The 20534-nt window shown below is 38.7% G+C and overlaps 1 protein-coding gene and 1 long non-coding RNA gene across 3 annotated transcripts in view; one reads left to right on the top strand and one right to left on the bottom strand.

Annotated features, from left to right (window-relative positions):
- The window catches only part of LOC103522002 (alpha-tocopherol transfer protein-like), a 50365-nt gene extending 31240 nt beyond the window's left edge, over positions 1–19125 (top strand). The window contains exons 3-7 of one of the 2 annotated variants that reach the window (XM_008487113.3): positions 12997–13153; positions 15531–15783; positions 16618–16728; positions 17087–17198; positions 18563–19125. In XM_008487113.3, the coding sequence (XP_008485335.1) occupies positions 12997–13153; positions 15531–15783; positions 16618–16728; positions 17087–17198; positions 18563–18717 (788 nt within the window). In that variant the 3' untranslated portion in view covers positions 18718–19125. Of the gene's footprint in view, positions 1–12996; positions 13154–15530; positions 15784–16617; positions 16729–17086; positions 17199–17517; positions 17656–18562 lie in introns of those variants that run through there. The other variant, XM_026832512.1, reaches the window with a different exon arrangement.
- Positions 18824–19664, bottom strand: LOC113472727. Its single transcript, XR_003394925.1, has 2 exons — positions 19139–19664; positions 18824–18997 (listed from the first exon to the last, which is right to left on the bottom strand). It is a non-coding gene; the product is annotated as an uncharacterized LOC113472727 (long non-coding RNA).
- Between the last annotated feature and the right edge of the window lie 870 nt (positions 19665–20534).

Below are 20534 nucleotides of genomic sequence, written 5' to 3'. Positions count from 1 at the left end.
TCTCTTGAATCTGACATACATAGCTGGTCATTGGATAGTTCCGGATTAGGCCAGCTACTCACTACCTATTTTTTTTGTTTTTTTTTAGGTTGGTTTTTTTTTTTTTTTTTTTTTTAATCAGGAGTTTTTCCTTTTGCAAATTGGTTCTCACTAAATTGGCTTTGGTCAACTTTTTTTTGTATTCAAGAAGTTAATAATTTTATTGTTTTTGTTAAATTAGAAATTCAGTGGTATAAAATAAATTGTTTATTTGCTATTCCGGATATACCTACCTACTCTCTATCAGTTGACAATTTTTACATTGGAAAGTCAAAATGCCACCGATCAAATTAGATGATTATGACAAAGGCTATCGCTATATTCCTACGGGTAAGTTTTCATTAATTTTACTATCCAAATCGCTCCAAAATTTTCATTGTTACTTCCCCTTTTTCTGATTTTCGTCACAGCCTTTTCATTTCCTAGGATATCTTTTGTACGGTTAGATATTTGCTTTCTATTCTATTTATGTAATAGATACGTAATAGGTACCTACTACTAAGTGGTTCAGTTTAATTGATGAACTCACATAAAAAAGGGACTTATACACCGGCCCCCATAGCCCATAGGCCACTAGGCCAGATCGAGCCCAAAATCTAAATATTTCTAATCAGCATAAATAATCAGTAAATTTAAACACTCATTCAACAAGGAGGGTGAACAAAAAATCCATCAAATTTTCCGTCGACTCGACTGTGGGAAATCGAACTTGGACCCTCTAAAATGCAAGCCTAAATGGTCTCATAATGCCACAATATAACCTTCACCCTGTTCGATAAAAAGAGTCACTTAGCAAATTTTATTCCTCCTTGATTTACGTTCATTATCGATGTATAAACATTTAATAGATTTCCAAGGTAAATGGCATAAATGCATCTGGTATTTTCATTGAAACCCTACCATTAACATAAACATATCATGCACTTGAAGACAACCTTCCTCACTTACTGGACATTTCTCCAGGACATACATAAAAGCAAGGAGAAGTTCAGTCATAAATCATAATAAAAGTTCAAGATATAACTAGAGCTAGAGAGAAATAATAAAATTAATTGACGGACTGCGGACTGCCCAAGTTTGGATTGCCAAAACAATACAGCATACTTCTCAGACAACATTGTTACAGTTAAACTGTAAAGTAAACCGTAAAACTGTCTGAGTTAGAAGATCCCCCACATGAGTTAAGCCTAAAATGGGCGACAAGCTACCCACCCGACATTACCTAACCTAACCCAGCCTGAGTGGGGACGGCAAAAGCTAACAGCATGGAATTGCCTAGCCTCACTCATCCGAGTACCAACCACGAATGTTTTAACTTCACTGATCCATCTGATCCGTTTACAACCGGTCCATTTAACTTGCTGACCGCTGGTCCGCTACACTGGTTCAAGTAATTTTGACCACTGACAAAACAGGATTTGACCAGCTTACGAGCTTTTCTTTCCTGTTTTTTTTTCTTTCTTTTTTTTTCTACGAATGATCCGACTTCTACGTCTTACTTCATAAGATGATGGATGATGCAACTTTCAGTCAATATTATACGGACGCATTTTAAAGTTTTTACAAATGATGTACGTCTATTACACTTTTTTATAGGACTCAAAGTTGGCACGTACCACGTACCTTACTGTTTGGTATTGGACGTTTCGGGTCTGAATTCCAGACCCGTCTTCAGCAAATTGTCAATGTGTTATATCGGTTTTCCGGCCTCACTAAGGCTGGAGGAGGTTATGCGGGGAGGTGGGTAGCTTGTCACCGAATGGATGGTAAAAACCTGTCACTAAAGGCCTTAGTAGTTACACGGTCATACAACCTTTATTGGAAGAAAGATTGTATGCTGTGGACATAATAGAATAGGAACCATTGTACAACCTGTTGTATATCTCCCGCGTGGTCAGACTGTCATCATGAGTAATAAATCAGTCATCTGTTAACCAACTCAACAACTCATTATTTTAACAGTGTCAGAATCAAAGTTCAAAGTCTTCATAAAGCCCGGTACAAACGATACAAGTATCCTAACGTGGTCTTTCCACAGATGGTTTTGTAACCTGGTTTTTCAACAGACCGTTGCCTGTGTACGCGATATTTGCGTAAATTTGAGGTTTAAATGAGTATAATTTACGCAAATATCGCGTACACACTAGAAACGCAACGATCTATCGAAACACCAGTTTGGAAGACCAAGTTGGGAGACTTGTAACGTATATACTGGGCTTAAAAGTTTAGTCAACCTGTCAGTATTCAGTAAACACTCATCTTTTATTCGTTTTGTCGAAATACTATACAGATATACACCATGGTAAATGGTTATTCCTTTTGTCGAAACACTATGTATACTCCATGGTAAATGGGAGACTATTAACCATTTGTCTGTTATCCTTGACTTGAACTAAAGGCCTTAGTAGTTACACGGTCATACAACCTTTATTGGAAGAAAGATTGTATGCTGTGGACACAATAGAATAGGAACCATTGTACAACCTGTTGTATATCTCCCGCGTGGTCAGACTGTCATCGTGAGTAATAAATCAGTCATCTGTTAACCAACTCAACAACTCATTATTTTAACAGTGTCAGAGTCAAAGTTCAAAGTCTTCATAAAGCCCGGTACAAACGATACAAGTATCCTAACGTGGTCTTTCCACAGATGGTCTTGTAACCTGGTTTTTCAACAGACCGTTGCCTGTGTACGCGATATTTGCGTAAATTTGAGGTTAAAAGGAGTATAATTTACGCAAATATCGCGTACACACTACACAAGTACACACGCAACGATCCGTCAAAAAGAAATTTTGAAGACCAATTTGGGAGACACGTATCGTGTGTACGGGCTTAAAAGTTTAGTCAACCTCTCAGTATTCAGTAAACACTCATCTTTTATTCGTTTTGTCGAAACACTTTTGTACACCATTGTAAATGGTTATTCCTTTTGTCGAAACACTATGTATACTCCATGGTAAATGGGAGACTATTAACCATTTGTCTGTTATCCTTGACTTGTTAAACAAATACTTCGGTGAGGTCTTAGGACAAGGCAGAACCCAAATCTCGGATTGCGTTGTTTCAAGTCTCCCATTGAGATGAATTTGCATTCGCGTTGCGCAATATTGATTCTAAATGTTAGCAAATCGGGTATTTATTTATTATTTATTTTTTCACTTTGAAGAGGATTGATAGAAGGAACTGTTAACAACGGAGGTCTTTTTACCGCCCTGAAATCGAAGAAAGGAGTACCTACACGGACAGGATAGGAGAAAGCCAGCCGCTTCGAGAACGAACCTTTATTTGGGATGAAGTTCGCCCCGGGTGGAAATCTAACCCGCGACCTATCGTCGTCGTCACAACTTCTCCGCCTGTCTGTAGTTCTGACACCTTCCTTAGGACAAATCGTAAATCTCGCTCCCCTACAATAATATCGTATACTCGTATGTCTTCCTTCCACTAACAATTTATAGGAAGGTCCCGAAGAATTGTAGTCAATGCTAATTCGTCTACCGGACCATCTTACGCGCGTCACTAGCACTCAAGTGACTAATAAATTCACGACTAATTCACCGTTAATTGATTCAACAAAAATCAATCAGATACCTACCTTGCTTTTTTTAATCAATATTAGCGTACGTAAACAAAAAACTAACTAGGAATTAATACACATGTTTTAATGTCTCTGATGGTTCTGGTTCTATGTCTAGTCTAGATTGAAGAATTCGTTTAGGGAGGCCCAAGTGCACAGTCTTTGGTAGCCTTTTTCTTTGTTCATTCTCGGACGTTTTTCATGCATTTGCCCTTGCGCAGAAGCTCAAAGTGCCCTTCAACTGTAGACCTGGGGGCTCGGTGGACTGAGACACCCACATGCTTTCAGACACACTATCAAGGATCTAGGGTTACTTTGCCCTTGGGATCAATTTCATTTGAAATAGTATTCTGATTTCTGATCAATATTGATAAGCTTTAAGTAGTTCAATGATTATATGCATATGTGGTTGGTAATAGGGAAAATAGGATAACAGGCAAAAAGCAAGTACCAAGAACGAATAGTCCGGTTCTCTAAGTAGCCTCGGAAAGAAAATGATTGCAAATTTATTTGAAATACCCGACTGCATACCTTAAAATCAACTTGGATTCTTGTCCACTATCAGGACCTACCCTTCTAATTAAGTCTGTTGCCTAGACCTAGTCCTCAGTCGATCTGAGGACCCCGCGAACCGGGAAAACAGGTCTGGGCAACTTATTCTAGCGGAGTAGATCAAGGGCAATCCGGTTAAACTTGCTCCCTCGAGTAATATCAGGTGCCCGTGAACTTTGTTTTTTGTACAATGTAACCAGATTATATATGTTTTTATAGTATTATTTTACGTTTTATGTGTATTTTTTCTGTAACGCTGAAGATGCCTTCACCGGCGAAACTAGTCCATAAAATGAAAATGAAATAAAACCCAGAATATTTTACAAATAGTGAAGAAGTATGTATATGTTTATCATTTCAAACTACCTAGTCAAGATGTACCTTCACAAAGTTACAGAATCTTCAATCTATCGCCCGTGAACTTTGTGGTGATCTCCATTGAGCGAATTCCTTATCTTCGCAACTTTTTCATTCTAGGTGACATGTCTAGAACGTTTCTCCCAACTTGGTATTCGAACTTCCAATCTGGTTTTTCGACAAGTCGTTGCGTACGCGATTTTTGCGCAAAATATCGAAACTCGAAACTATATCGCGATATTTCGAAAGACCAGGTTTGGAAGACCATTTGACGAAAGATCAGGTTGGAAGTTGGAAGACCAAGTTGGGAGAAATGTCGCAACTTATGTAAGAGTATAAGGATCCCATTGCCCTTCAAGATCAATAAAATTACTGACTGTAGTGATATCTAAATCTTAACTATTTTTAGAAAACAACTAATTTTTATATGTACATAGATAGAGAGAGGGAAAATTGACCTGTGAAGTCAACTTGTACAGAAACACAAAATGAAAATGATAATGTCATCACTAGATTTTTCACATGAGAATATTCTCTTGAATCTGACATACATAGCTGGTCATTGGATAGTTCCGGATTAGGCCAGCTACTCACTATCAGGTAGGTACATATACCTGACACCTGATGAGCACACACAATATCAGATAGACCTGTCAGGTGTACCTGATAGTTAGTGGCTGGCCTTGGTCGCATTTTCCCACAGTTTCCCAAACCTAGAGATCTATTTTAAGTTAGGTTTTACCTACGACTAGATCTTTAGTTACCTTACCTGATGAGCACACACATTATCAGATAGACCTGTCAGGTGTACCTGATAGTAAGTGGCTGGCCTTGGTCGCATTTTCCCACAGTTTCCCAAACCTAGAGATCTATTTTAAGTTAGGTTTTACCTACGACTAGATCTTTAGGTATTTACACAACCATGTTTTCATATCATGTGGGGATGTTACTAGGATCATATTATCAGAGTTATCCATATCATTGTCAAGGTGAAATCAAGATACCCGTGTTAAACTCGCGTTCCGCGACATTGATACCAGCCTACCTGATAAAACCAGGTGGTATAACCTCGGTCTAAGGTGGGTTAAACCACCAATTTCGTTTTCTTCTTTTCCTTTTCCCATGTTCAGATGGGGTTCACGCTTTTCGTCAGCCTCTCAATCAGCCCTGGGGTGGTTTGGGCTGACATTTGGTTTTGGCTACAAAAATTTGACGAGTGGATGCCCTTCGCTCTCAACCTTTGCTACTTCTTTAGCAAGGTGGATTTTTCGTCAGCCTCTCAATCAGCCCTGGGGTGATTTGGGCTAACATTTGGTTTTGGCTACAAAAATTTTACGAGTGGATGCCCTTCGCTCTCAACCTTTGCTACGTCTTTAGCAAGGGGGATTTCAGGCTGGTATCCTGTGAGTTCGAGTTGATGTTGACTTCAATCGACTGCAGGTAGGGTTGGTATAGTAGACCCACCCTAAGGAAAATCAAAATTCTTTGACTAGTATTACAGAAGTTATGACTAACTTAGTGTTAACATGGTGTGTGGTTGCTCTAATGAAACCTGCCCTGAGGCACAGATCTGTGTGGATATCTTGCATTACTTAACTTGCAATGTGTTGTCATAAAAGAAGGTACATACATTCTGATTTCTGATGTATCTAATTCTAACACCTTTCAACTTATTTATGGGGTTGGTGTCTAATAATGACGACAATCTAGAGATTTAAAGGATATTAAGGATTGGAATTCAAGCAAGGGGGATTTCAGGCTGGTATCCTGTGGGTTCGAGTTGATGTTGACTTCAATCGACTGCAGGTAGGGTTGGTAAAGTAGACCCACCTTAAGGAAAATCAGCAAAATTCTTTGACTAACTTTATGTTAACATGTCATTACAGAAGTTATGACTAACTTTATGTTAACATGCTGTGTGGTTGCTCTAATGAAACCCGCCCTGAGGCACAGATCTGTGTGAATATCTTGCATTACTTATCTTGCAATGTGTTGTCATAAAAGAAGGTACATACATTCTGATTTCTGATGTATCTAACTCTAACACCTTTCAACTTATTTATGGGGTTGGTGTCTAATAATGACGACAATCTAGAGATTTAAAGGATATTAAGGATTGGAATTCAACTTGAACAGATCTTGAGTTCCTTATTTTGATCTGAGTTATGAGACTGCTTGAGACCTGAGGGCAACTTCGTAGCTTTTATCATAAAGGTCAGAAATAATTGAGCGAATAAAACACGCTATAAATAATCATGATTCTTAAACGACATGGGACAGATCTTGAGTTCCTTATTTTGATCTGAGTTATGAGACTGCTTGAAACCTGAAGGCAACTTCGTAGCTTTTATCATAAAGGTCAGAAATAATTGAGCGAATAAAACACGCTATAAATAATCATGATTCTTAAACGACATGGATCATTGGATAAGCGTTATGTACCTATCAAGAAAGATGCAAAGCTCTAACAAAAACAATAATCTCGGTTCTCTAGGTGTTGCATACGCTATCGTAGATTGTTTATCAAATTATCACCCGTGAATCCGTGATTATGTATATCTGATATTGACTAACGCACGTAAAGAAAGAATAGAGGAAACAATGGAGGTCTTATCGCCCCGAAATCAAAAAGGGAAGGAGGGCAGGATAAGAAAAAGCTAGCCATTCCAAGAACGAACCTTATCTGTTTATGATAAAGTTCGCCCCGTGTGGGAAGCCCGTGATTATGTATATCTGATGTTGACTAACGCACGTAAAGAAAGAATAGAGGGAACAATGGAGGTCTTATCGCCCCGAAATCGAAAAGGGAAGGAGGGCAGGATAAGAAAAAGCTAGCCATTCCAAGAACGAACCTTATCTGTTTATGATAAAGTTCGCCCCGTGTGGGAACCGAACCTGCCACCAAGTGCTAGGCTGGCAAATTCCTTGTTGTCCGTTGAAATACTTTTTGGGGGCGTGGAAAAAGCCAAAGTTAGTCAACCGATGAAATACTTGCTAATCTTGCTATCGAAATGGAAGCTTTCTTGTGACACAATAGAACAGAATAAACGATAAACCTTGTTTATCCTGCCCTATCCCCGCAGTCTAAGGTCTCGTTATGTTGGGTTGGATGGCAGAGATTGCCACAAAAAATTTCGTCCTTTGTGAAATTTGTATGTTTTAAATGAGTTTTCAACAAGAAAGAGTTTATTATTTATTACCTATAGATATTTTATTTTTACAGATTATATAGTTCGCAATGGTACAGGTGTAACCTTGGGGGGAAAAATTCTTATTTCTTACCTGAGATTCTCTTGAGACAACGCCCTTCTTGACCGGAGCACAACTTTTCTTGAATTGCAAAATTTACTTTGTGTCTACTGATTTCGCTTGTTTTCCGCAAGAATTTCGTTTGTCTACAGTTATCAAAGAGCATCAAATTGATTGATTCTCTTGATAGGCCGCTATAGTTGAGGTTCATGTGAGAAGGAGTCGTTGGGGTCGATGACTTCTTGTTCCTGGAACAAGCTTTGTCTCATTTATGCCCGGTCCACACCAAGGGAACATTGTTAGCTAACAAAATCTAAATCTAAATCATGATTTATTTGTGGTGAAGCTGAGAGCTTCTTCGCAGTTTTTGTGGATATCAGCACAGCATTACTAAGAGCCTCCTGTACTATTTCTGACATATCTATAATTTTTCTTTTTAATCTGGTAATGCCGCCACTGGTCGCTACTCGATTAAAGTAGCTACTCAATTGTCCTCACGAGGCCGAGTGCACCCCGAACTCCGAGCACAGAGCCGAAAAAACCTTGGCCCCGACGGGAATCGAACCCGGGCCTCCTGCGTGCAAGCCTAGTCACTCGGCCACGGAGGTTCTTTGTTAGTTAACAATATTCGCTTAGTGTGGACCCATCATTAGAAGGCAAATTGAGACTTTGTCATTGGCAATCGCTGCTCTGCCTTTTTCTGATGAAATAGTCTACACACCACCCTCAGATAAAAGTCGGGATCAGAAGTTATGGCAAAGATTTAGCTATTATTTATCACTCAACAATTCTCCAACATTTGTTCAGCTTTTACCAATCTTGAAACACCGACATGCCGGGCACTTGTGGAGACGTTGTTTCAGAAATCATTAAAATTACGAAAGACGATATCTTAGGAGTGAGCTAAGAACTTCTGAGACAGCCTATATCCGGGAACTATTCGTCCTAAAGGTGTGTCGACACATAGTCGATCCATGTCGACTGAACCGTCCACACTGCCTCGATAACATAGTTTTATTTCGTCGATCGATTACGTTTGGACACACCTGGTACATCAGATGTTATAGGTATAGGGATAGCCTGAGAGCCAATAAAATAAATGACCAACCGAACACCATTTTCCTTAGTTTATACCTAATGACGCGGCACAAAACGAAGATACTGATACTCTCTGGTGTGAATGCCTCAGTGGGCAAATCTGGAGCTTTGCCAAGTACGTCATTCCTAATCTACTAGTGGCAGTGACGCAAATTACAGTTCAAGCACCTCTTCTTAAAGAAAATATTCTGTATGGAATTGCGAACAGGTTTTCGTTTTGCCTTTAGTTTCCATTTCTGTGATAATCTTATATTATAAGAACGAGATCCATTCACTCATTCACATTTCACAGTTCACATTTCACATTTCATAGTTCACACACTGATCAAATAAATGACCAACACCAACCGAAGACCATTTTCCTTAGTTATACCTAATGACGCGGCACGAAGAAGAAACGAAGACCTCAGTGGGCAAATCTGGAGCTTTGCCAAGTTCGTCATTCCTAATCTACTAGTGGCAGTGACGCAAATTACAGTTCAAGCACCTCTTCCTAAAGAAAATATTCTGTATGGAATTGCGAACAGGTTTTCGTTTTGCCTTTAGTTTCCATTCCTGTGATAATATATTCACAAGATTGATAACCATTGTCCTCTTCCCTACTGAACAGAAGGTCGTGGATTTTATCGCAGGATTCGCAGGTAAGGAATTTTACTACAGTAATATAGTAGTCAACTGCTGGACTAAAGGGACTTTTCAGCCCTATGCGAGCAGTATAAATGGAATATACCCTGTTTGTACTGCAAGAATGAGACTGAAAAGTCTTTTTATTGGGGTCGGTGACTTCTTGTTCCTGGAACAAGCTTTGTCTCATTTATGCCGGGTTCACACTAAGGGAACATTGTTAGCTAACAAAATCTAAATCATGATTTATGTGGTGAAGCTGAGAGCTTCTTCGCAATTTTTGTGGATATCACAGCATTACTAAGAGCCTCCTGTACTATTTCTGACATATCTATTTTTTTCTTTTTACTCTGGTAATGCCGCCACCGGTCGCTACTCAATAAAGTAGCTACTCAAATTTCCTCACGAGGCCGAGTGCACTCCGAACTCCAAGCACAGAGCCGAAAAAAACCTTGGCCCCGCCGGGAATCGAACCCGGGCCTCCTGGGTGCAAGCCTAGTGTGATACCCACTCGGGCACGGAGGTTTTTTGTTAGTTAACAATATTCGCTTAGTGTGGACCCATTATTAGAAGGCATATTGAGACTTTGTCATTGGCAATCGCTGCTCTGCCTTTTTCTGATGAAATTGTCTACACACCCCCTCAGATTTTAAAAATCGGGATCAAAAGTTATGGCAAAGATTTAGCTATTATTTATCACTCAACAATTCTCCAACATTTGTTCAGCTTTTACCAATCTTGAAACACCGACATGCCGGGCACTTGTGGAGACGTTGTTTCAGAAATCATTAAAATTACGAAAGACGATATCTTAGGAGTGAGCTAAGAACTTCTGAGACAGCCTATATCCGGGAGTATATGTTTATCATTTCAAACTACCTAGTCAAGATGTACCTTCACAAAGTTACAGAATCTTCAATCTATCGCCCGTGAACTTTGTGGTGATCTCCATTGAGCGAATTCCTTATCTTCGCAACTTTTTCATTCTAGGTGACATGTCTAGAACGTTTCTCCCAACTTGGTATTCGAACTTCCAATCTGGTTTTTCGACAAGTCGTTGCGTACGCGATTTTTGCGCAAAATATCGAAACTCGAAACTATATCGCGATATTTCGAAAGACCAGGTTTGGAAGACCATTTGACGAAAGATCAGGTTGGAAGTTGGAAGACCAAGTTGGGAGAAATGTCGCAACTTATGTAAGAGTATAAGGATCCCATTGCCCTTCAAGATCAATAAAATTATTGACTGTAGTGATATCTAAATCTTCACTATTTTTAGAAAAACAACTAATTTTTATATGTACATAGATAGAGAGAGGGAAAATTGACCTGTGAAGTCAACTTGTACAGAAACACAAAATGAAAATGATAATGTCGGTATGTAGGTACCTAATATAGTATCAAAACTATTGCATAGTTAGGTGGGTATTGCATTTACTTCATGTTGCATCCTCCTATTTATTCTCTTGGATTAGAACAATGAATTCGCTTTGAGTAAATAATTTACGTGTAGATTCTGCCGCTGTTGCTCCAAAGCCCGATCCACACGCAACAACATGTCTCCTGACTTGATCTTTCAGATCGCTGCATGTGTGCGCGATATTCACGCAAGTTTCAGGTCTAAACGCTTCTATTCATTCTTTCAGAACAATGAATCCTTGTAGATTCTGCCGCCTGATTAACTACAATTTACAATTAACTGCAACATGTAAGTATTATGGGAAAATTTTGGACTACATCTTTTTGACTCCTCATGACCACAAGTGACGTTCTACCTTTACACATCTGATGATACCTCTGATCTGTAGCATATTCACATCGTTCCGAGTTCAACTTCCAGTATTGCTATTATTCATCTTCTTGTATCCAAAGCTGTAGATATCTACCTTCAGGTTTCAGGTTATTAGCATCACCTTGCGACCTTGCCCTTCACTAGACAGTTGATGTCTGAGTAAACTAACTAAACCAGGCAGCGAGGCACTATATCGAATGTTATCGTTGTTATATCGCTTTGCATGACAATGCACCCACAATAATCTACTCCTGGTAAACCGATCGTGTGAACCCGATATTTACGCAAGTTTCAGGTCTAAACGAGTGAAATTTACGCAAATACACACGCAAAGATTTGTCGAAAGACCAATGATACACGTAGTATTAGCGTGTGTATACTGGACTATACAGAATAGAATAGGTTTCTTATTATGGGCATATCATGTACATATTCATTTTATAGTGTACCTAAACCTCTTTTTTTAAATTTATTTGAAACCCTAAATTCGTGCCTATGTGTAAATGGTGAGATGCATATATCTTCTTATGTTGCCAGTTGCCACATAAAGTGAGTAAGTCATGATCACGTTCAAGCTCTATGATAGAGAGAGAGAGAGAGAAAAGAGGGCCATAACCTGATAACAAACGTAGATATTGTAGATAACCATCATCAGGTAGGAGATATTGTCATCATGAGAAATCACAGACTTCTTTGTCTTCTCCTTCTTCTTCTTCTTCTTCTTGCATTACTATATTCCACAAGAAAAATACACGTTTTTATCAAGAGCACCCTCCTTATGTCCTTGTTGCAGTGGAACAGTTCGCCGTCAGAGATCATCTGATCAAAGGCATCACAGCGGAGTTGCGGAATTCTGGAAATACGAAATTTGATAATTATGTTTGTACCGGACACGGATAAAAAGAAATAAGTATCGCTTTGCATGACAGCTGAGTTTACAATCACATGTCCCCGGGACGGAAATCAAAACCGCGAGCTAACGCTTATAGGTACCTTACAGCATCATTAGTAATGTCATTACTAATGATGGAATTCCGGATTTTCTGATTTTTCATCATCATTAATTGGAAATAATGACATTACTAATGATTGTGTAAGGTACCTATTACAAAGCAGGCGCGCTACCCTCTAAGGCTTAGAGGGTAGCGTCTAAACTAACTATACCAACATGCTGGCATTTAAATACTTTAATCTTTAAGGATAATGTGAGATTATGTAGAGTCCATTGTGAGATAGCTACTAAACCCTATTATCACCAGGAACATCTTTCAAGGAAACGAAGTATAAGGGATGATGGTTCTAGGATTGGAAGCCCGTGTGAAATTATGTAATCCTAGGTGATTTATAAAAGTGAATGAGAATTCACGCATGTAAGTTATGGCACACTTATTAGTGTCGCTTATCAAGTGGAAATCAAACTAGAAATATAGTTCACTCGTCGTCAGCGAAATTTCTAGAACGACTGGAAATTCTAAAAGTTAGTCGGGGTCACAAATGAAGAGTTTCCCTGAGTGGTCATCGTAAGCTTTTAACAGCCTAAATTGACAAGTCAATTTAATAGGACCAATTCAACAGAGCGGAGAGCTCTTGCTCTCAGACTTATTTAGAAAGGAATGACATGAAATTGTAATACCTAGCTGGCCAGTGCTACAGTCACATTACCCTGCCCATTTCGTTCACTTTTCCTTTTCTTCGTTTCTTCCTCCAGAGGAGACCCTGATCCTGATCCACCACAGTTGCTATTTCGACTTGGAAGCGTCCAAGTCCTGCATTGAGGTCTACTTCACCACACGCACCAACACGCCGGAATTCTTCTCCAAAAGAGACATCAACCGGCCGGAGCTGCTGGCACAGAGCAAAGTCGTGTAAGTCCATTTCCATTGATTATGGTCCATGTTCAAGGGGGGAAAATAGTTTTTGCAAGAAAAAAAAAAAAACAAAAAAAAAAAACAAAAAAAACTCGTTTTTCAGAAATTTCAAAATAATAAATACCTACCTGCTTGTCTAATCTACTCTATAGAATAGGTACATTACCTACCTACGTAGGTAGTCTCTCTCTCTCTCTTTCTTTCTTTCAACATGATTATAGGTATAATGTAAATGTAGGCAGGTAAAAGCATTTCTTTTTAGTTCGAAGATATGATGTGTGATCCTCGCCACTCACGTTCAAACCGTCTGACAGACCGCGGTCTCACAGAATTAGGTCTGTCAGATCGTCTGAACGTGAAGGGCGCGCGCTAAAATACTATACTAATAAATAATGAAATAGTGTAGAAATGTATACATATACTTAGGTACGAATACTATGTTCTCGTATGTCCATAAACGTAGAATGATATCAAACCTGTTTTTTTTTTTTTTTTTTTTTTTTTTTTTTTTTTTTTTTTTTTAGGGGTTTTTTAGGAGAAAGCCATCCGTTCCGAGAACGAACATTATCCATTCAGGATAAAATCCACCCCCCGGCGGGAATCGAAGCCGCGGCCTAGCGCTTACAAGGCAGACGCGTTACCAACCAAGCTAACTAGGCTGGTCAAACCCGGTTTACTTGAGTACTTAATAAAATTGCAGTGGAATTTTTCCCGTAAATTTTAAAATTCAATTAACAATTAAAATTCATGTTTCTTTACAAACTCGTTCTGTTCAAGGTGTTTTGGTTTTGGATCTAGTAGTAGATAATGATAGAAAATACCCACATAGGATATTGCAGATTACGACTGTTCAATGGGGGAAAAAACGTAAAAAATAGATTTAATGTTTGGTAGAGGGTATTATCTAAAAGTGTGCCTACCAACTGGGGACGTCGGAACGGCCCAAGTAATCAGAGACCATCAACCGGTACAGCTACACCGCTATAACAACAACAACGACAACAACAACAAACACAGCAACAACAACAACACTAACAACATATCGGAATTTCCGTGTTAGGATATTATGAGCCTAATCTTTTGTGCTGTAAAAATCATCGTTTGTCTAACAACATATCGGAATTTCCGTGTTAGGATATTATGAGCCTAATCTTTTGTGCTGTAAAAATCATCGTTTGTGCTTACACAGTTCTCGAGATATTCAACTTTTGGCCGGGCTAGTTTTGTATCTAGATATTTGGAAGGATTCATTTTCATCTCAAGATATTATTGAGCTACACCGCTATAACCACCACCACCACAACAACAACAACAACAACAACAACAACAACAACAACAACAACAACAACAACAACACTAACAACAACATATCGGAATATCCGTGTTAGGTTGTTAGGTATTATGAGCCTAATCTTTTGTGCCATAAAAATGCAGCAGCAACAGCAACAACAACAACACTAACAACAACATATCGGAATATCCGTGTTAGGTTGTTAGGTATTATGAGCCTAATCTTTTGTGCCATAAAAATCATCGTTTGTGCTCATACGGTTCTAGAGATGTTCAACTTTTGGCCGGGCTAGTTTAGTATCTAGAATTTATTTAGATATATTTAGAAGGATTCATTTTCATCTCAAGATATTCTTGGACATGGACCATAGATAGGCACATAAATAGATACAAAGGAGATATATATATTTATTAGATAATTAAAAAAAGACCAAGGTCGTTATCTGGATTTTCGCGTTTAAAATTCATGTTTTACGCACAAGAAATTAAAAATAAATAAATAAACTACCTATACAAGAAATTAAAAATCCAGTTTTAGGACCACTTATATCAGAAGATTTATATCCCCGATTTGGGCACCTATCATACCAGTTATCGCTGAAGATTTATAGATACCTACCTATTACAAGAAATAAAAATCCAGTTATAGGACCACTTATATCAGAAGATTTATATCCCCGATTTGGGCACCTATCATACCAGTTATCGCTGAAGATTTATAGATACCTACCTATCTAGTATTTAGACATCTACTTGCATACAGAGGAATAAATATTTGGACAAGCTACAAGCTTATTTGGACTAAAATGTATGTGGTCGAACTGCAGAGCTGTAGGGCAAACATAACTCAGGTTTACGTGCGGACAATGGCCTAAAAATCACTATTTCGAACTCAAGAAATCCTAAAACGAATAATTCCGATTGCCGATTTCACCTTCAAGTGTTCATAAGTACCTAATGTTTTATGTATATATTTATTACCTAATTCAAAACAAATAAATAAGGTAACTGACATTATTATTATTTACAAATTCCCCTGTCTGTGAAAGGGTTATACAAAATGTGCCCTATTCTCCATTTTCAGCGAGTTTGGTGCCATCGCCCCGAAGACGCCCCAGGGGTACCAGGTCATCTTCCATCGGCTGCAGCAGTTCGAGCCGTCCAAATATGTCTTCCAGGACAGCGTCCGGTTGCTTGCGATGTCCATCGACGCTTGTCTGCACGTCGAAGGAACGGTGCCTGGGTATATATTCCTGTTCGACATGGCGGGGGTCAGATTGGGCCATGTCCTCCGACTGAGTGTGGGACAGCTGAGCAAGTTCTTCCTTTACCTGCAGGTGAGCGAGTCATCCTTACCAAAAACTTCCAGTAGTTGGTGAATACCTACTTGCTTCACAATCTCCAGTGGTTGGTGAATACAGTTACCTGCCTCGGTGGTGTAGTGGTCAAGACGCTCGCCTGGTAAACAGGAGGGCGTGGGCAAAAACTTCCAGTAGTTGGTGAATAGGTACCTACTTGATTCACAATCTCCAGTGGTTGGTGAATACAGTTACCTGCCTCGGTGGTGTAGTGGTCAAGACGCTCGCCTGGTAAACAGGAGGGCGTGGGTTCAATCCCAGCCGAGGTATGGAATCCTCAATATAATTTGAGAATTTGACCACAATAATAGTAGTAGCCTACTGCTGGAGTAAAGGGACTTTTCAGTCCTATGATATATAATTTGAGAATTTGACCACAATAATTGTAGTAGCCCACTGCTGGAGTAAAGGGACTTTTCAGTCCTATTCGAGCAGTATAAATAAGCACTATTATTATTATTATCAGTTAGAACCTCGATTAGTTCAACTAATTGAGACCGAGGGTAGGTAGTTCAGATATCAAGATTCTGTATAAAAGTTGAAACAATCGAAGTTCCGTAGATATATATAAAACAAAGAAAAGAGGGCAAATTTTAGATTCCAAATAAGAAATAGGGAATAAATACCCTCTTATTTTGAAATTACCTAAATAAATCAAACGAAGATGTAAACAAAAAATATGTCGACATTGTTTTCTTCGTCATTATAATAAATTAGTCTCGTTAGTTTCATCACTTTCCAAGTTGGTTCTAATTCTCGGTTTCCTAATTCTATTTTATTGGTTTTCTGATTCTATTCTATCGGTCCCCACAGGAGGGTTTGCCAGTCCGACTGAAGGGCATCCACATTCTCAACACCAGGCCCCTCATTGACAAGATCATGTTTGTAGTCAAACCATTCATGAAGAAGGACCTCCTCAGCTTGGTGAGTAGCGCTACTCATTCACCGAACGATTTTTTTTTTCCTTTTTCTTTATAGGGAACTATACCTAACTGCTATTCTTAGGTCTTATCGAAGAGAGAAGGAAGACGGGAATCGAACCCGGAATCTAGCCCTTATAAGGCAGACGCACTACCAACCAAGCTAACTAGGCTGGCGCTTATAGACTTGCCAACTTGTCAAATTCAGGTAATATTTTGTATGAACGCCTGGTATCTCTTTGTGTATGCAATGTGCACAACAAATCTGATAATCCATACTTTACTCTTATTTTTCAACTCTGATTTATTATTTTAAAGTAAATTAGGTACCTACCCTGTGAATCAATTTGCTTTTATTTCAGGTTCATTTTCATCCAGAAGGTGACATCAGCTCTGTGTACGAGTTTGTTCCTCCCAAATGTATCCCAGGAGGAGATTTGAAGGGGGACCTTCCTGATAGCAAAACCTTACATAGTAAGTTTCTAATAATAATGAAAAAGGAATTTTAATTGTGTTAAGCATATTTAAATGCTTGTCACAAACATCGTTCCCCGATTATTTCACCTAGATAAATTTCATGTAGATCATCATCAGGTAGGAGATATTGTCATCATGAGAAATCACAGACTTCTTCTTCGTCTTCTTTTCCTTTCTTCTTTTTTTCTTTCTTCTCCTTCTTTTTCTTCTTCTTCTTCTTCTCCTTATTCTCTTTCTTCTTCTTCTTCCATTACTATATTCCACAAGAAAAATACAGGTTTTTATCAAGAGCACCCTCCTTATGTCCTTGTTGCAGTGGAACAGTTCGCCGTCAGAGATCATCTGATCAAAGGCATCACAGCGGATGAGGAGTACAAGAAGAATCCAGATCTCAAGAAAGAAGACATCCAGGCCCTGCGTCAATGGATGCTCACACAACCACATCTACCTCAGGATGTCCTTTGGACTACATCTTTTTGACTCCTCATGACCACAAGTGACGTTCTACCTTTACAAATCTGATGATACCTCTGATGTGTAGCATATTCACATCGTTCCGAGTTCAACTTCCAGTATTGCTATTATTGGTCTTCTTGTATATCCAAAGCTCTAGATATCTACCTTCAGGTTTCAGGTTATTAGCATCACCTTGCGACCTTGCCCTTCACTAGACAGTTGATGTCTGAGTAAACTAACTAAACCAGGCTGCCAGGCAGCGAGGCACTATATCGAATGTTATCGTTGTTATATCGCTTTGCATGACAATGCACCCACAATAATCTACTCCTGGTAAACCCTAATAATAATGGTGCTTATATTAAGACTGCCCGAATAGGACTGTAAACTCCCTTTACTTCAGCAGTATGCTACTACTATGTATTACTGTGGTCAAATTCTCAAATAACCCAAAGTACCTACATGTATTGTGCATAAAATTCCATACCTGGGCTGGGATTGAACCCATGTCGTCCTGATCACCAGGCGAACGTCTTGACCACTACACCACCGAGGCAGGTTCTTAGAGTTCATACCTGATGGAAATTATTATTATCTAAGTTTGGAACTTTATGCTAAACAGATAAGGTTCGTTCTCGGAACGGCTGGCTTTCTTCTATCAATCTATCTTGTCTTTCACCCTTGGATCTCGGGACGATAAAACCCCCCTTGGTACAGTTCCCTGTGTTAAACTCCTTCAAAACAATACAGTCTACTCTCGATAATTCAAACTAGCCATCGGGTGCCTACTGTGCCTAGCAAAACTCTCGATATTTTCAATACGCTCGTTAAAAATACGGTGGAGGACTTAACATTACGAAGATATATTAATTTTATTTTGTTTTCCACTTTTCCTTCATTTTCAGACGAGTACGTCGAATGGATGAAAAACCTGGTCGAATTTTTCCTCCAAGACGAAAAATACCAGGTGGACGAATCAAAACGAGTCAAGAACAAGAAATCAGCAGCAAAACAATTGGAGAAGACACAAGTTTCCCTCCAGAAACTAGAACTTGATTAGGGAAGAAGACTCCTTATTTTCTTCCTTATCAAGCGTGCTGGGAGGCACGCGAACTTCAAAAGTTCGAAGCGCCGCCCGGCCTATATTAAGACGAAAGAGAATTTCATCGTTTTTCGGCTTTATACTGTCGGCTTAGACAAAAAAAAGTCTCATTATGCCAACAGTTTAAACAAGCCTCATTTATTTACATCAAAAATAAGTACAAACATGGCAACATACAAACATAAATAAGTACAAGATGGCAAATGAATCCATGAAATTTTCCTATAAAGTCTAGTACCTAAACACCGGAAACATTATTTGTTCAACAGTTGCGCAAAAGTTTTCAAATGTTGGGCAACTTATTAGAAGACTAGAAAAATGTTTCCGAAACAATTCTTGAGAGTAAAAAAGTTGCTGGATTGTTGCCAAAGTCTAGTACCTAAACACCGGAAACATTATTTGTTCAACAGTTGCGCAACAGTTTTCAAATGTTGGGCAACTTATTAGAAGACTAGAAAAATGTTTCCGAAACAATTCTTGAGAGTAAAAAAGTTGCTGGATTGTTGCAAAAACATTTCTGGACTGTTGAGAAACAATGTTTCTGATTACAATGTTGCTGATGGTTTGGTACTAGGCCTTACAAACACTTGAAACTTGAAAGAGAGCGATAAACTTTTTTCTGTAGAAAGTGTAGAAACAGACCAAAAACTGAACCAAATTCTCTAGAAAAGTTCCAGAGATGTGTAAAGAGTAGGTGAGTGAGTGAGTTGAGTTGAGTTAATAAAAAAGAACTACTCGTTTAAGTGGACTGTGTGTCCCCCCCCTTTACTTTTAGGTACTTGTAATGATTATTTATTATGTATTCAGTTTTCAAGTATTTACTTAAATGTACCATATACCTACCTGATCCCACATCCTTTATTTACCATGACTCTGATATCAATAAAATATTTATATTATATTATCATGTATATTGCTTTCCATTTGTTCAAGTAGGTACTTTATTTTAATTTAAATATTTTAAAAAGTTAATATTAAATGTAGGTAGGTATAAGTATCTTATATTATCGACTTGTTTTTTAATACCTACCTATCTATCTTATGATTATTATAATAGCTATTAGCTCCCTATCTACGATATCTTTCAACTCCTACACCTACTTGACAGTGAATTTGTCAATTATTTTATCAATAATGTCAATTCTAAACGCCTAAAAATTGACATTATCTAATCTCCAAGATTGTGGAAAATATTCTAAACACTTCTACTGTGAACAACATGCTTTTCTAACTTGAGTGTTTAATAAGCACCTGCTTGCTGATGGCCAGTCTTAACGAATAACGAACGTGGATAGCTTAACAAAAATCGATGGTAATGTCATAGAAAGCTTCAAACAGGCGAGAAGAGATCAAGAGACAGAATAGGTACTGAGTGAAATTTTGGTCCTCCGGGCCGCATGATGGCATTTAGGTGGTGTTTCTTGATAATCCAGCAAGACCAGAAAATAACCCGTTGAAATACCTACTTACAATCAAAATACAAGTGTTTATTTCAAACGCGCATACGTTGGGCATCGAACCCACGACCTTCGACATGGCTAGCGCGTTACCACTGGGCTAACCTCAGGGCGGCGTGATCGGCACAAATTTTCATCACGTTCTACCTAGACCACGTGACGGGTACTTCTTATCACTTGCTAGTTGTTATCAGTTGGTACGTAATTTTGCGTAATTTTGCTAGAGGAGGAAAAATATAGTCAGGATTCGAACCCGTTATACCAGACTCTAAAGTCCACCTCCTCCTTCTTCTTCTTCTTTTTCTTCTTCTTCTTCTT

This window comes from Diaphorina citri, unplaced genomic scaffold, assembly GCF_000475195.1.
Source record: "Diaphorina citri unplaced genomic scaffold, Diaci psyllid genome assembly version 1.1 scaffold78, whole genome shotgun sequence".
NCBI lineage: Eukaryota > Metazoa > Arthropoda > Insecta > Hemiptera > Psyllidae > Diaphorina > Diaphorina citri.
Note: the sequence above shows the minus strand (reverse complement) of the source record. Positions and strands in the feature narration are given on the sequence as shown.